The sequence below is a fragment of the Rutilus rutilus genome (assembly GCF_951802725.1).
Source record: "Rutilus rutilus genome assembly, chromosome: 2".
Classification (NCBI taxonomy): domain Eukaryota; kingdom Metazoa; phylum Chordata; class Actinopteri; order Cypriniformes; family Leuciscidae; genus Rutilus; species Rutilus rutilus.
This window is the reverse complement of record NC_140210.1, coordinates 35,323,720-35,338,805: the sequence shown is the minus strand read 5'-3', so window position 1 is coordinate 35,338,805 and position 15,086 is coordinate 35,323,720. Positions and strand designations below refer to the sequence as shown.

The following is a 15,086-nucleotide window of genomic DNA, read 5'->3' as shown; positions in this document are numbered from 1 at the left end:
ACTTAGGTAGTAAGACTTAGGGCCCTATTTTAACGATCCAAGCGCATGGTCTAAACCGCATGGCGTAAGTGCACTTAAGGCGTGTCCGAATCCACTTTTGCTAGTTTGACGATGGGAAAAATGGTTGGTTCGCCCCATGCATGGTCTAAAAGTGTTTAGCAGACCATCTACGGGACAAGCTGGATTCCACCATATCCAATGTACACAATAGTAATTTTACATTGTAATCCTTTTATTTTTAATATTTGGCATGTTTGTGTAATAAGCTGAGTCTACGCGTGTTGTGCACCCGCCTATAGGCACATATTACTAACGCTCTTTAAATAACAAAAAATATTGTGCCATTGACTTAGACCAGGTTTCAGTTGGTCAATAGTGCAGTCTATTTCAGTTGCCTCAAAATAGCAACGCGCCAACAATGCACCTGAACACACCTCGTTTTCAGACCAGCACGCCCATGTGCGCACAAATGGGCGCAAATGCATTTGCAATTTAAACAACGTGGCACAGGACATGAAAATGATAACTGTGCCGGGCTGAAACTAGCAAAAAACACTTGCCTGGCGCTGCATTGCGCCGAGTGTATGATAGGGCCCTTAGTCTTTTGTATTGCATTGGTTTATTAAATATGTACATGATGGCTCACCAATCACTTTTATGGTGTAGGCCCGAGTTGTCGTCATGTCAATGTGCCACAGGCCCATCTCAGTTTCATTTAATTGGATCCGTTGCTGGTTTCCTACACTCTGAATTGTTCCCAGAGGTCCGTTGGAAACAGTGTTAGATTGAGACACACCTGGAAGCAAGTGCATCCCATTAGATAATAGTGAAGGAACTTACTTTTATATCTTATATTGAAGCTGTGCATAATAACAATCAACAATCAATCAAATGAGTACAGCACAATATAATATAGGCCTAATCAATTCGCAACACATACTAGTTTTACATTTTTATTTAGTGTTTTTTTCTATTTTATTTTCAATAACTTACATTTCACTCTAACATTGTTAGTTTTAATTACATTTTCAGATTTTTCTAGATTCAGTTTATTTCATTTGTATGGCTGCCAATATTAATACGCTAATTATTTCAATTTTTCAGTATCATTGTGACCTAGTGGTATTTCATGTTTAATGTTGGCAGGCTGCAAAGGTTTCAAGTTTTATAATATAATAATATATAATATCATAATATAAGTGTGCAATTTTCCTGCCTCTGCTTTTAAAATTAAACCTTATGATCATTTATTTTGATACGTTTCTTTCCCCATTTCTGGTTAGACAGGAAACGTGCATGACACTACGACTTATCCTGGACTAAAATGAAATTAAGATGATACAAATTTACCTGTAAATTCTAAAATAAATGTTTAGTCGTCATGTTAATTGTTAATATGATTATTATTTAAAATTAATAATGCATAATATATAATAAATTCTAAAGTAAAGGTAATGATAACCCACTAGTGTTGACTCGAGTATTACCAAATGGAAGGAATTATTAATTATTTGGAGGATTCTAAGGAAAAAAACATGATAACTCTCTAGTATTGATTGAAATCATAGCAAACTTTTGAGGTTTTTGTAAAGTACTGGATAGTAATTCCTTGTCACGATCCACACTAGGAAAAACAGGAGAAGATCCAAATGCAGTAAGTATCTTTAATGAGGGAAATCCGTTACTCAAAATCCAATCCAGGCAGAGGTCATAACCAGGGTAGCAATCAAACATAAACAAACACAACAACAGGCAATAACAGACTCAGAAACAGAACTCAGAAGTGGCGTGATAATTACAAGGACTCCGTGACACATCCTAAAACAGACAGGGTTATATACACAGGGAAATGACAATGCTAATGGGGAATTGGCTGAGTGCAATGATTAGTGACAGGGAACAGCTGAGTGCAATGAAGAACAAGGATCGTGGGGAATGTAGTTCAGAATGTGACAGACACCGTGGGGAAGGAGGACATCTAGTGGTGACCCAGGGAACTCAAACCAGACACTGTGACATAACCCCCCCTCTACGGAGCGGCTACCAGACGCTCCAAGACATGACAGACAAAACAAGAGTCCTGGCGGGAGGTGGACTGGTGGAGGATGAGGGGGAGGGATGGGGGGCCAGGTCCATGGAGGGAAACGGGGACAGGGAGTGACAGTTCATCTGGCGGCCAGGGCGGAGACGACAGTCCATCTGGCGGCCAGGGCGGAGACGACAGTCCATCGGGCGGCCAGGGTGAAGCAGACTTTCCCTCGAGTGGCCAGGGCGGAGCAGGTAGTGCAGGCGGCCAGGGCTGAAACGACAGTCCATCAGGCGGCCAGGGCGGTGACGACCCCTCGGGCGACCAGGGCGGAGACGACCCCTCGGGCGACCAGGGCGGAGATGACCCCTCGGGCGGCCAGGGAGGAGACGACCCTTCAGGCGGCCATGGCACAGGAACAGACACCGGCTCAGGAACTGGAACAGACACCGGCTCAGGAACTGGAGCAAACACCAGCTCAGGAACAGACACCACCGGCTCGGCGGCGGCCATCTTGTCTGAAGACACAGGCTCGGCAGACGTGACGTGAACAGGCTCGGCGGCGGCCATCTTGTCGGAAGACACAGGCTCGGCAGACATGACCACTCTCGGCGGCAGTCATCTTGTCCGAAGACCCAGGCTCGGCAGGCGTGACGTGAACAGGCTCGGCGGGGGCCATCTTGTCCGAAGACACAGGCTCGGCAGACGTGACGTGAACAATCTCTGTGGCGGCCATCTTGTCTGAAGACACAGGCTCGGCAGACGTGACGTGAACAGGCTCTGTGGCGGCCATCTTGTCCGAAGACACAGGCTCAGGAACAGTCTCTGGCTGGGCAGACGTAACGTGAACAGTCTCTGGCTGGGCGGAACTCAAGTGCTTCCTCCAAGCGTGCAGAACCGCCAATGCGTAAAACCCAAAGACCGCTCTCCTGGCCGTGGCAGGACAGATGGTGGGCTGCTCCAGGACGACCTCCGGAACAACAGTGGGCTGCTCGGGCACTGCCTCCGGGACGACAGCGGACTGCTCTGGCACGGCCTCCGGGACGACATGCTTCCTCCATGCATGCAGAACTGCCAATGCGTAGAACAGGAAGACAGCTCTCTTGGCCGTGGCAGGACTGATGGTGGGCTGCTCCAGGACGACCTCCGGGACAACAGCGTGCTGCACGGGCACGACCTCTGGGATGACAGCGTGCTGCACGGGGACGGCCTCTGGGGTGAGATCAGTCTCCGGACTGGCAGACTTGCGTCTCCTACCCCCTCTCGATCTACGACAGCGAGACGGTGGCTCTGACCCGTCCCTCACCAGCCCAGAGTCGAAGGGGGGCCATGGTGGAGAGTGGTGTTGGATACCCTCTCGACCAACCACTCCTCTGCGACCTCCCCGGGTCCCACGAAAAATGACCAGACGGGTTCCCTCAAAACACTCTCTCCTCTCCCGCTCGGTGGCTGGGGCAGAGAAGTTGGCAAACATACCGCTGGATCTTTGTGTGTGACGGAGTCCTTCTGTCACGATCCACACACGGGAAACAGGGGTTAGATCCAAAAGCAGTTTAATTGGGAAATCCGTACTCACAAACAGTCCAGGCAGGGCTCAAAACCAAAGAAGCAATCCAAAACATAAAACAATACAAAACAGGCAACAAAGCAGAACTCGGAAGTGGTGTGATAATAGACAAGGACTCCGTGACAAACACTGAAACAACCAGGGTATATATACACACAGAACTAACAATGAAACAGGGAACAGCTGGGAACAATGATGACGGGGAACAGCTGAGTGCAATGAACAGTGATTGGTACAGACAAGGATTGTGGGGAATGCAGTTCATAATGTGACAGACACCGTGGGGAAGGAGGACATCTAGTGGTGACCCAGGGAACTCAAACCAGACACTGTGACATTCCTGCTGATGGTTTTGGTAACACTTGAGTCACTACTAGTGGGGTACCGTGATCTTCACTTTAGAATACTGATCCAAATAATTAGTAATTCCTTTAGAAGGATGTAGTAACATTTGAATCATTACCATCCAAAACTTTACAAAACCCTCAAAAGCTTAAAATGACTTCAGTCATTACTAGTGGGTTACCATGATCTTCACTTTAGAATTATGGCCATTTTTGTTATAAATTTTAGTTCATTTTTGTATCATGAAAATGGTTTGGTTACAAACAATATTTTTATATTAGTTAAATTTGTATTTTAGTTAACAAAAATGCTTTAATTTAGTTTTCAATAATATGTGGTTCGCATTCTACTAAAAGCAGTTTTGAATTTACCTGTCGGGCTGCGTAGGTTGAATGTGAGGCTACTTCCTGTGATGTAGATAGTAGTGTTGGACACAGACTCATCTAGTAGGAAGGAGAAACTCTCCACACGTCCTGGATCCCTGGAGCGCTGAAGAATTGTCACCTGACAGAAGAAAAAGTGTGGAAACATTTGCAAGGAAAAAACTTTGGCTTTAATAATTTATACCAGTAAGCTGTTATAACTGTTTTGTTTGTGAGATATTTACAATTTCAAAATGACTATAAGACGCTGATCATACCAGGGCTGAAGTAGAGGTATCAACAATGATATCAGTGGCTTGAGAGAGACTGGACTTGGGGACCTCAATGGCTTGACCTCCAGAGGCCATGGCCATGTCATAATACACATGAAAATCTGGCCCTGCCTTCAATGCCCTTCTCCTCCTGCTATATGTCGTCATGAAGAAAGACACCTGAAAAGAGAGGGCGAGAAAAAATGTGGGAAACTAATGGAGGACTGGTTAAAATGTTGATGGCAAAGACTGAAAGTGAAACAACGATGGACAGTTTACCGTAGACTTGGTGCTGCGGATGAGGGCGGTGATGATATTCTCCAGGTATGTATCCTTTGGTGGAGCGTCGGTGAACACATATATTTGCGAGGAGGAGGGAGCACCTGTCAGAGCCAACTGCGGGAGAGACAGAAGGTTAGAAAATAGAAGAACCATGTTGAGTGGTCAATAAAAACTGTGCACCTCTGCCCGCCCACAGCCCTGGGATGGAAAGTTAAAGTCGCCCATCCAAGACCTGTAGGATCACTTCAGCCCTCGCAGGTCCACTCCATGGCAGTCCTCCAGGTTTTTTAGGTCAAACTCCTCCGCTCCATGAACGTCTGGCCCTGACCCCGCTGCTTTCAGAGAGCTGAGCAGCCCAACAGACTTGGCTATGTGCGCTACAAAGGCAACCGCCCAGAAGATCAACCGACTCAGCAGCCCGCGAAGCCCGCACCTTTCATCGCTCAGTCCAAGTCAGACTCTAAGGCTCAATAGCACTCCCGCTCCACCAAGCACTACCCTTTTCCTGAGCCTCAGAAGCCTACAGCCGGACCACCCTCCAAAAAGTCTCGAGTCTGCCCCCCAACTCCCTGTTCCAGGTGTTGGAGGCGATGTGTTTTTTGCAAGCAATGGGCCCATCATTTAAATGTTCACGCACCCATGCAACTCACCGCTGTTATAGCGGACAAAAGAGCACTTTAACTCTTCCCAATATGGACTGTATATGGCTCCACACACCTTTATGAAGTGCATGGATATGGCCCTCTCCCCTCTGAGACAGAAGGGAGTAAGCATGCTGAATTACCTCAGTGACTGTCTCATATTGGCCCACTCAGAGGCTGAGTTGAATATTCACAGGTCTTTGCTCCTCAGCCATTTGGAATGTCTGGGACTCAGGATCAACCTTCCAGTCTTCCAGCCAGAGTTGGCCAGCCCCTTCCTGGGAGCAGTTCTCGATTTGGCCCAAAGGCGGGCCTGACTCTCCACGGAGCGCGCTTTATTCTTTCAGAGTAGGGGTATCACTCCCCCTCAGAGCATTTCAGAGGATACTGGGCCTAATGGAGGCTGCATCATCTGTAATTCTGCTGGGCCTGCTACACATGTGGCCCCTGCAGTATTGGCTGAAACCCCGGGTTCCAGCCCACCTTCGTATCAAGGTGGACCATGGCTATGTCATGGCCCTGGCCCCTTGGAAGGACCCCCGTCTGTACCAGACCGACGCAGAATTGGAGTTGATCTCCAGAAGGAAGGTGGTCTTGACAGATGCCTCCAGCACGGGTTGGGGAGCTCTGTTCGAGGGCAGGGTGACATCCGGCTTTTCTGGCCCTCAAAAACTTCCTACCAGAACTGAAAGGGCACCGTGTCTTAGTCTGCTCAGACAACATGGCAGTAGTGTCCTACATAAACCACCAAGGTAGACTCAGATCGAGGTCTCAGTACAAACTGGTGAGACGCCTCCTCTTATGGGCACAGCGCAACCTGCGCTTCCCCTGGTATGCCTTTCCCCTGGTCGCACTACTCCTTCGGGTCATCAGACAAATCAGGGAGGACAGGACTGAATCTGAGCTTTCGATGAATGCTGCCCTTCTGCTAGCCCTAGCGTCAGCAAGCACTCTTTGTGAGCATGTCTTGCCTTGAGTTTGGGCCAAATGACTGTAAAGTCGTCCTCAAACCAAGGCATGTTTACGTACCTAAGGTGCTCTCCACTCTGTTCAGAGCACGTCATTAATCTCCCTGCTCTTCCTGTTTTGAAGGACGAGCAAGAGTTGCACTTACTCTGCCCGGTTCGGGCATTAAGAGCGTATATCAAGCGCTCTGCCAAGTTCAGGTAGTCAGAGCAGCTTTAAGTGGGCTTGGGAGGACGCACATAAGGGCATCCGGTCACAGAGCAAAGATTATCACTGGATAGTGGGTGCAAATGCGCTAGCTTACATTTCTGTGGGCCTCCAGTGCCCTATCGAAGTGAGAGCCTACTCCACCAGGGGCATGGCCTCCTTGTGGTCATGGTCCAGTGGAGTATCCATTGGCAACATCTGTGCGGCGGCCAGTTGGTCCACGGCATTCACCTTCCCCAGATTTTACAACTTGGACGTCCCTGCTCTGCAAGCACGGTTCCTGTCTGTTTAGCTGGGCCTTGACCTCTACGTGAGCTTAACCCACTCTAAACATTATCCCTCGAGGCTCCGACCTCATGTTCAATTCTAAGGGCCCATGCACTTTTGGTGCCCCCAGAGATAGATTGTATTAATGGAATGGGTGCGGTAGGGGGCCCAACCTCATATTCTTTCATAGGGCCCAAAATTGCTAGCGGCGCCCCTGCTTCTGATATTCGTGCATGTTTTTCGAGATACAATTTGTATTAAAATGGAAGAAAAGACCCGAGCTCCGCGTTGCGGCTTGAACTGAGGCGCTACTTATCTCAAATGGCAGTGAGGCTGCCTACAGAGATGAGGTATGTAGATTGGTTGAGTGGTGTGCAAATAACAACTTGTATCTCAACATCAAGAAGACAAAGGAGCTAATAATAGACTTCAGGTGACAACGGGAGGAGCTTCAGCCACTGGAAATTAGGGGTGAGGAGGTAGAGAGAGTGCTCAGCTTTAAATTCCTGGGCCTCCATGTCAGTGAGTATCTCAAGTGGACCGTTGACACTGCTGCCCTGGTTAAAAAAGCCCAACAGAGACTTTACTTCCTCAGAACTTTGAGGAAGGCCCACCTCTCTGCCAGACTGCTGAAGTCTTTCTACCATTGCAAGGTAGAAAGCATATTAACATATTGCATTACAGTCTGGTATGGAAACTGTTCAACGGCTGAAAGAGCTGCACTTCAGAGGGTCATAAAAACCTCACAAAAGATCATCGGACTTCCACTGCACCCCCTTGAGGACATTTACAGGCTTTGCTGTTGCAGCAGAGCTTCTACTATCATTAAGGACAGTACTCATCCCTTTTATGATCTGTTTGCACTACTGCCATCTGGTTTTACCGCACCCTTTTGATTGACAGGATACAATCGGCACTAATCATCGGCTGTTTTTAAACAATCGGATGGCTGATAGCGAAAATAATTTTTACTAATAATAAGCTTTTATCGGCCATCCGATAACGATTGTTGGCTGATACATCGGTGCATCTCTAGCTGAAAGGCCACACAACACAGTACCTGAAGTCCTGATAGGCACATTTCTGGGAGGTCTCCTCCTCCTTTAGCTTCGAGCATGGCGATCTCTATCTTCATTACATTTGGGTCTGTGGTTCTTATTAGTGGTCCAAAAACTGCAAATTCATACAAATTGTATCTGTAAAAAAATAAACCACTTTTTCCATAATAATTGTAAAAAAGTACATAATTGTACAGAGGCAACATTATAAGCCACCATATAGGCGCATTCCCAACACGAAGTCTGTTCCAAAAAGTACCAAATTCTATGGCAGAATTGAATGTTTTCTTCACAGAGTACAAGAAAACAACCCAAGATGATGAACAAATGATGCTATTAAATACACCTATTTTAAATTCCATTCAATAATGAAAAGTATCAATAAAAACAGTTTAGTGTAATTAAGAAGGTTTATTTTTACCAAATATTTCTATGTGATATGTATTCCAGTGCTTAATGGAAACCCCTTTTGCACTCACCTGGATCATTAAACGGCACCAGAATATATTCAGATGGTTCATCTTGAGTTCCTTTCTTACTGTCAATGATTTTGAAGGCGACTCTTTTGGCTTCTGCAATATCCTTCGCCATACTGCCTGTGGTGTCAATCACAAAAGCCAGCACTGCAGATCGTGCAATACCCATCAGCCTGATGGAGGAAAAGATTATTATTCTGGTTAATGGTTTTTACATTTGCATTCATATTACATTTATAATTATATACATTATTTAGACTTAGAAATTAGGAATGCTACATACACTACCATATAAAAGTTCGGGGTCAGTCTTATCCAAACTTATTCTCACCAAGGCTAAATTTATTTGATCAAAAACACAGTAAAACAGCACTATTTTGAAATATTATTAACGTTTGAAATAACTGTTTTCTGTTTGAATATATTTTAAAATGTAATTTATTCCTGTAATTGCAAAGCTTTTAAAGCAGCCATAAGTCCAGTCTTCAGTGTCACATGATTCTTCAGAAATCATCATTCTAAGTGACAATTTAATAGTCAGTTTAATGTGTCCTTGTTGAGTAAAAGTATTATTCCTTTGAAAAAAAAAAAAAAAAATACTGACCCAAAACTTTTGAATGTGTCTAAAGGTATATAAGGAATTTATCCCCATACTGAAGGTAGTTCTTGTTTCCTACAGCTCCACGTATGTCCTCCAGCAGCTCCAGGGTGGCTTCAGATGCCAGGTTCACAGCATTATTGTGTAGATCAGCATTATGGGAACGGCGTTCATCTTTACTGATCCCACCTCGAGGATTTTTGCTACTGCTGAGATCAGTCTCCCCACCATGGCTACATTTACCTTTCAAAGAGAATATAACTAAAATAATAAACAATAGAATATAACTAAAAATGAAATATGCTTAAGAGAGTGTGCCATTATATTCTCTTTGCAATAAGTTTTCTCCTTTAACTTGCACCTCAAAAGGTTTGCTTTGCTGTGCTTTTGTACATTTACCTTTCACATACGCATAAAATACAAATAATGAAATTGTAACACTTAAGAATATTTTCTCTCCAAATCCACACACTTCTTCCACTTCTAATAACTTTTAAAATGTTTCTTAAGTGGGGAAATACAACTGATGTCTTATTTTGGTAATTTGGTAAAAAGTTTAAAAAAAAGTTAGGTTTTGAACTACTAGACGTGTTAGCTCTGCTTTTGATGCTTTTGTTGAAGTTTTGTTTTAATGTCTATATTTAAAACAAAACTTAATTAAAAATCATAACAGAATATTAAAAAAAGCCCCTTTTGACTGGAATAATCTGTTTCTCTACTACCTCCCTTAATCGCTTTAGTCTATCTTTATTTTCTTATCTTAAAATAACCTGTTCATGTTTTTGATTTTTCTTCTTTTTTTCTTATTTCTTTTTTTTTTGAGAATTCAAGGATTTTCAGTTATTAACTGGTCTTATGTTGATGTTACTGATGTATGATGTTGAGTTTTTGTATTTCAACTGTGGTTTGTGGGTGTGGGGGACAGGTGAGCATTTCTTTTGTTTTGTATATTTGTAAGGTAGTTGTGTTTTGTGTTATATTATTCTGTGTTTCTAGGACCCCCTTGAAAATGAGATGTTTCATCTCAAGGGGCTATCCTTTCAATAAATTCAATATGCTAATCAGTGACTAGAAGATCAGTTGTCACTTCTTCTTGAGTCTCTCCATCTTTGTCTGACTCGGGTTTGAACATAAAAGGCTAAAGGTTTTAGAAATTTTCAGTGTATGTATGTGTGAGGTAAAAGGACAAAAGCTCTTGTAGCTCCGCCCTCTGTTCTGGGAGCAGCAGCTCATTTGCATTTAAAGGGACAGACACAAAAACGGTGTGTTTTTGCTCACCCTCAAAAAGTTAAAATTTTAACATGCTATATAAAAATATCTGTGGGGTATTTTGAGTTAAAACTTCACATACACACTCTGGGGACATCAGAGATTTATTTTCCATCTTGTGAAAATGGCATTATACCTCCCCTTTAATTCATTTTGTGTTGTCACAGTTAGTTCCCTTTGGTAAATTTGGACCTTGTTTATTTGAAACCATTATGAACCTTATGAACACAATATAACAATTGACTTTGTTTTACTGATTAGAAAGAGATAAAAAAAAAAGTGCAAGATGTGTTAAAAAAATTAGTTGAGCTACAACCGTACCATCAACATCCTAGTTACAACAACGTTTTCAGTTGTTTGCACATAAAAACTTAAAACAACTCCTTATAGGAAGCTGATAAGACACAAACACAAGTTAATCAGTTAGCTTTAAAAAAGTAGTGGAAGTAGTTAATAATACATTTTGAGTTCACCTTATATTTTGTACAGTATATATGCCCATGCATGTTTCTGGTATAAACATAATAAATGTTTACACACCTGGAGGTTTGTCAGAGGAGAACAAGCCAATGTATCCTGAAGTGAGGTACTTCCCATTCAGAATAGCAGGCAGCAGCTGGTTTGGACAGGTACCACTGGCACAGTCACTGCATGTTGGCATTGCAAAGTCTGCACATGAACAAATACATATCTACAGCAGTATACAACACACATAAATCACAAACACGCACTTAATTAACTTATTTGCTGTTTAAGGAACAGTCAGCATAGATTAATTTCATACAATATGATTATACTTACCGGTGTAACCTCTTATCAGTTATGCACCAAGACACCTGTTCACTTATCTCCTTTTTTCATTTTAAACATTTATTATTAAGAGCTATTACAAATGAACATTGGACAAGGCAACACTAAAAGATGGTGTTATCTCCACATTTTTATTTTCCACATATCTCTCGTAAATCTTACCCGCTGGCTTTATCTACCTGCAATGTTCTCAATTTTGAGATCTGGTCTGATGAGGTTGACATATGGACTTTTGTTCCCTAATTCGACCCAGTTACTGTGGCTGTAAAAATCCTAAAAAAAGAAAAAAAAAAGAATTAAAATTAAGGAGTAACATAATATAATATTAATGATATTAAGGCTTATGTTTTAGATATATATATATATATATATATATATATATATGCCTAGTTCTGTCATGAAATGTTGGATGGCACATGGGTCCTTAACACAAACTGATGATATTCACAGCTTAACTACATTATATTGCCAAAAGTTTTGGGACGTCTGTCTTTACATGCACATGAACTTTAATGACATCCCATTCTTAATCCGTAGGGTTTTGGCAACCGCCAAACGCAGACTCATCCATCGGATTGCCAGACAGAGAAATATGATTCGTCACTCCAGAGAACACATCTCCACTGTTCTAGAGTCCAGTGGCACAGTGCTTTACACCACTGCATCAGACACTTTGAATTGCACTTGGTGATGTAAGGCTTGGATGCAGCTGCTTGGCCATGGAAATCCATTCCATGAAGCTCTCTACGCACTGTTCTTGAGCTAATCTGAAGGGCACATGAAGTTTAGAGGTCTGTAGCTATTTACTCTGCAGAAGGTTGGTGACTTCTGCACACTGTGCGCCTCAGCACGCCCCGACTGTGTGATTTTACGTGGCCTACCACTTCGTGGCTGAGTTTTTAGTATTTAGTAGTGAGAAAATTTCACGAATGGATTTATTGCACAGGTGGCAACCTATCACAGTGCCACGCTCAAATTCACTGAGCTCCTGAGAGCGACCCATTCTTTCACAAATGTTTGTAGAGTCTGCATGCCTAGGTGCTTGATTTTATACAACAGTGGCCATGGAAGTGATTGGAACACCTGAATTCAATGATTTGGAGGGGTGTCCCAATACTTTTGGCAATACTTGGCACAAACTGATTGGTACATGTCGCATCTGCAGCCAATGAGCTTGCTGATCACAACATTTAAATGGCTGGTTAGAGTTCACTATAGCAGTTTGCAGCGCGTTTTCAGAGTCCCTCTAAAACTCTTCACCTTCCTCAGCTCCACCTGTATAGATCTGCTATGGGTAATTTATATATATGGTTTAGTTGCAGCAGCAGTATGTCTCACATACTCACAGCAGCATATCAGCGTATGTTTTGGCAGTAGCAAGTTCCTGTACTTGCTCTGCAGCAGCAGCAATAATAATCTACGATAACAGCATAATCAACAGCAGAAGCAGCAGCAATGTAGCAGATCTATTCCGCCAAGACCACATACATTAACATTGTCATATCGAAATATATATATATATATATATATATATATATATATATATATATATATATATATATATATATATACACACACACAAACAAATATTTTATTCTTAGTTCATACTGTATTTTTAAAAGAAGCACAGTAAATGTGTAAATATGACAAATATTCTTAACTGAATGTCTTACATAAAATTAATATTGAAAGCCAATTTTTTATTAATTTTTTGCTAAAAAACATCTTTTAGAGAAACATGTGACATCCATAAGCAAAATAATTTCTTATAATAACTATATTTATGTGTTAAAATAGTTTAATGAGTAAAACCATATTCTTGAGCAATTTTGCAGCAATATGCTTGTCATAGTCACTGACTGTATCTCCCTCTCACCCACCTGTAGTGTGTGACACACTCGCCCTAGTGTTTCTCTGGCAGATTGAAGGTTGTCAGTGCGGACATTTGCTTTTATGGCTGCAGTTCCCTGAATGATGAGGTTGCGCCCCTCAGCGAAGGCCTCATTATTGAAGTGGTGTGGTGCACTGCTCATGAAATCACGGTCCACAAATCCATTCTGCATGTAGATCTGATTCAGTGCCGTACGGAACTTGGCACCCGAAACCTCACCTGTGGCCGTGCCCAGACACGCACGCAGCAGCTCTTCAGGTGATGAGCCCTGTGTTAAAGTGGAAAATTTAATTAGTTATCTACATTTTGAGTAGAACATGACATTTCTCAAAACAAAGTCATTATTTGTCTTCAGAAGAATTGCACAATATTCATGTTTACAGCTTTTTATGCCCCTATTTGTACACAAACTCACCGTTGGATTGAATACTCTTCCTTCTGATTCAGCCACTGCTTCACACACCTCGTGGATTTTTGCCATCACAGCAGAACTAGTAATGGTCACATGGGTGTTTCCGCTACCCCCGACTGACACAAAAGCCTGCACCCTGGACACTAGTGTGATCAGGGCCAGGACAGGCACTGATGACTTCATGATCATCTGAGTTAAGAAGAATAAAATTCAGCAATTTAATAATGCTTGCCTGTGCAAAAAAGAAAAAGAAAAAAAAAGAAAAGAAAAAAAAAACTATACTATGTGTCAAAAAAAAAATATGTAAAAAAAAACGTATTCATGTGTAAAAAATAAACTGACTAAACCAGTAGACAAATTAAATGAAACGAAGGAATTAAAATCACTAGAGAGAAGTGAGTGAAATTAATATATATTGTGATATTGCAAAGTATCCATCATATATAATAGAAAATGAATAGAATAGAATAGAATAGAATAGAATAGAAAAGAATAGAATAGAATAGAATAGAAATGTACACCTTATTACCTTCTATTCAAGGTACCTTCAATCTGTTTCTGTTCCTCCTGTCTGTCTCCTTGATTATGAATCATTGTTAGGCTCTGATGACATACATATACATTATGTCTTATCTCACAGTGTACAGAAGTTGTCATGCAATCAGGCTCAGCAAATGATTAACCATGATGAAGGAATTATATTATTAAGACATGGCTGCCTTTAAAATATTGTATCACATCACACACACAAAAAGTACAAATCATATACAGTAGCCTTCATTAAATGTGAAATAACATCCAAAATTGTTTTGAAACATCTACAGCAGTCATAAAACTAACCTGATGCTTACTGTTGAGTGAGGCTCCGATCCATAAAACCACCTTTGCTTAATTTTAATTTGCTTTAGTACTTTTCCAGCAAAGAGTTTTCCAGTGTATCATAATCTTCAGAAAAAATATTCACATTCCACAATAGAACCAAAATGTTCTTGCACGTTGAGGTCCCAGAAACTTCAAGAAGTTCTTCAAAATGATTGGCCATATGGCATTACAGGTTCAATGAATGTTCTTTATGCATTAATTATGTAATCAATTATTGTGACTAACTAGGCCAACGTTGGTCCTGGTGAACCACAGTCATGCAGAGTTTTGCTCCAACCCTAAACAAACACACTTGAACAAGCTAATCAAGGTCGTAAGGGTTACTAGAAAGCTACAGTCAGATGAGTTTAATCAGGGTTGGAGCAAATCTCTGCACGACTGTGTCTCTCCAGGACGGACGCTGGCAACCCCTGAACAGTATTCTTGTATTATTTACTTACTTCATTTAAATGTTTACCAAGAAAAAATTCCCTCATTAAAAAAAGTTTTACATATAAACTAACTTGTAAAATAACCAAATGAATCATCACGAGCTAATTCCTAAAGTGGCATCAGTTACTTTTTTTAGGTGTCAGTATAAGAGCAACCTATAGTTTACACACTAATATCCTTTCATATCTGAGTTACTTACATAACTGAATATAGACTGAGGAACTTTAAAAACAAAATCATAAGGTGCAGTTTATAATGTCCAATTAGCAATCCTGAATCATTTCTCTTTGAAAAGATGAATCACATGGTTCTTGATCCCCACA

The 15,086-nt window shown here is 41.9% G+C and overlaps 1 protein-coding gene across 1 annotated transcript in view; it reads right to left on the bottom strand.

Moving 5' to 3' along the window:
• The window catches only part of LOC311280119 (von Willebrand factor A domain-containing protein 7-like), a 30,375-nt gene extending 16,340 nt beyond the window's left edge, over window positions 1-14,035 (bottom strand). The window contains exons 1-12 of the mRNA XM_084392038.1: window positions 13,979-14,035; window positions 13,453-13,638; window positions 13,027-13,305; window positions 11,326-11,419; window positions 10,877-11,005; window positions 9,124-9,310; window positions 8,473-8,642; window positions 7,996-8,108; window positions 4,852-4,968; window positions 4,579-4,752; window positions 4,310-4,442; window positions 647-796 (exon numbers count right to left, since the gene is read on the bottom strand). Coding sequence (XP_084248164.1) covers window positions 647-796; window positions 4,310-4,442; window positions 4,579-4,752; window positions 4,852-4,968; window positions 7,996-8,108; window positions 8,473-8,642; window positions 9,124-9,310; window positions 10,877-11,005; window positions 11,326-11,419; window positions 13,027-13,305; window positions 13,453-13,638 — 1,732 coding nt within the window. The 5' untranslated portion in view covers window positions 13,979-14,035. The remainder of the gene's footprint in view (window positions 1-646; window positions 797-4,309; window positions 4,443-4,578; window positions 4,753-4,851; window positions 4,969-7,995; window positions 8,109-8,472; window positions 8,643-9,123; window positions 9,311-10,876; window positions 11,006-11,325; window positions 11,420-13,026; window positions 13,306-13,452; window positions 13,639-13,978) is intronic.
• Window positions 14,036-15,086: the final 1,051 nt, after the last annotated feature.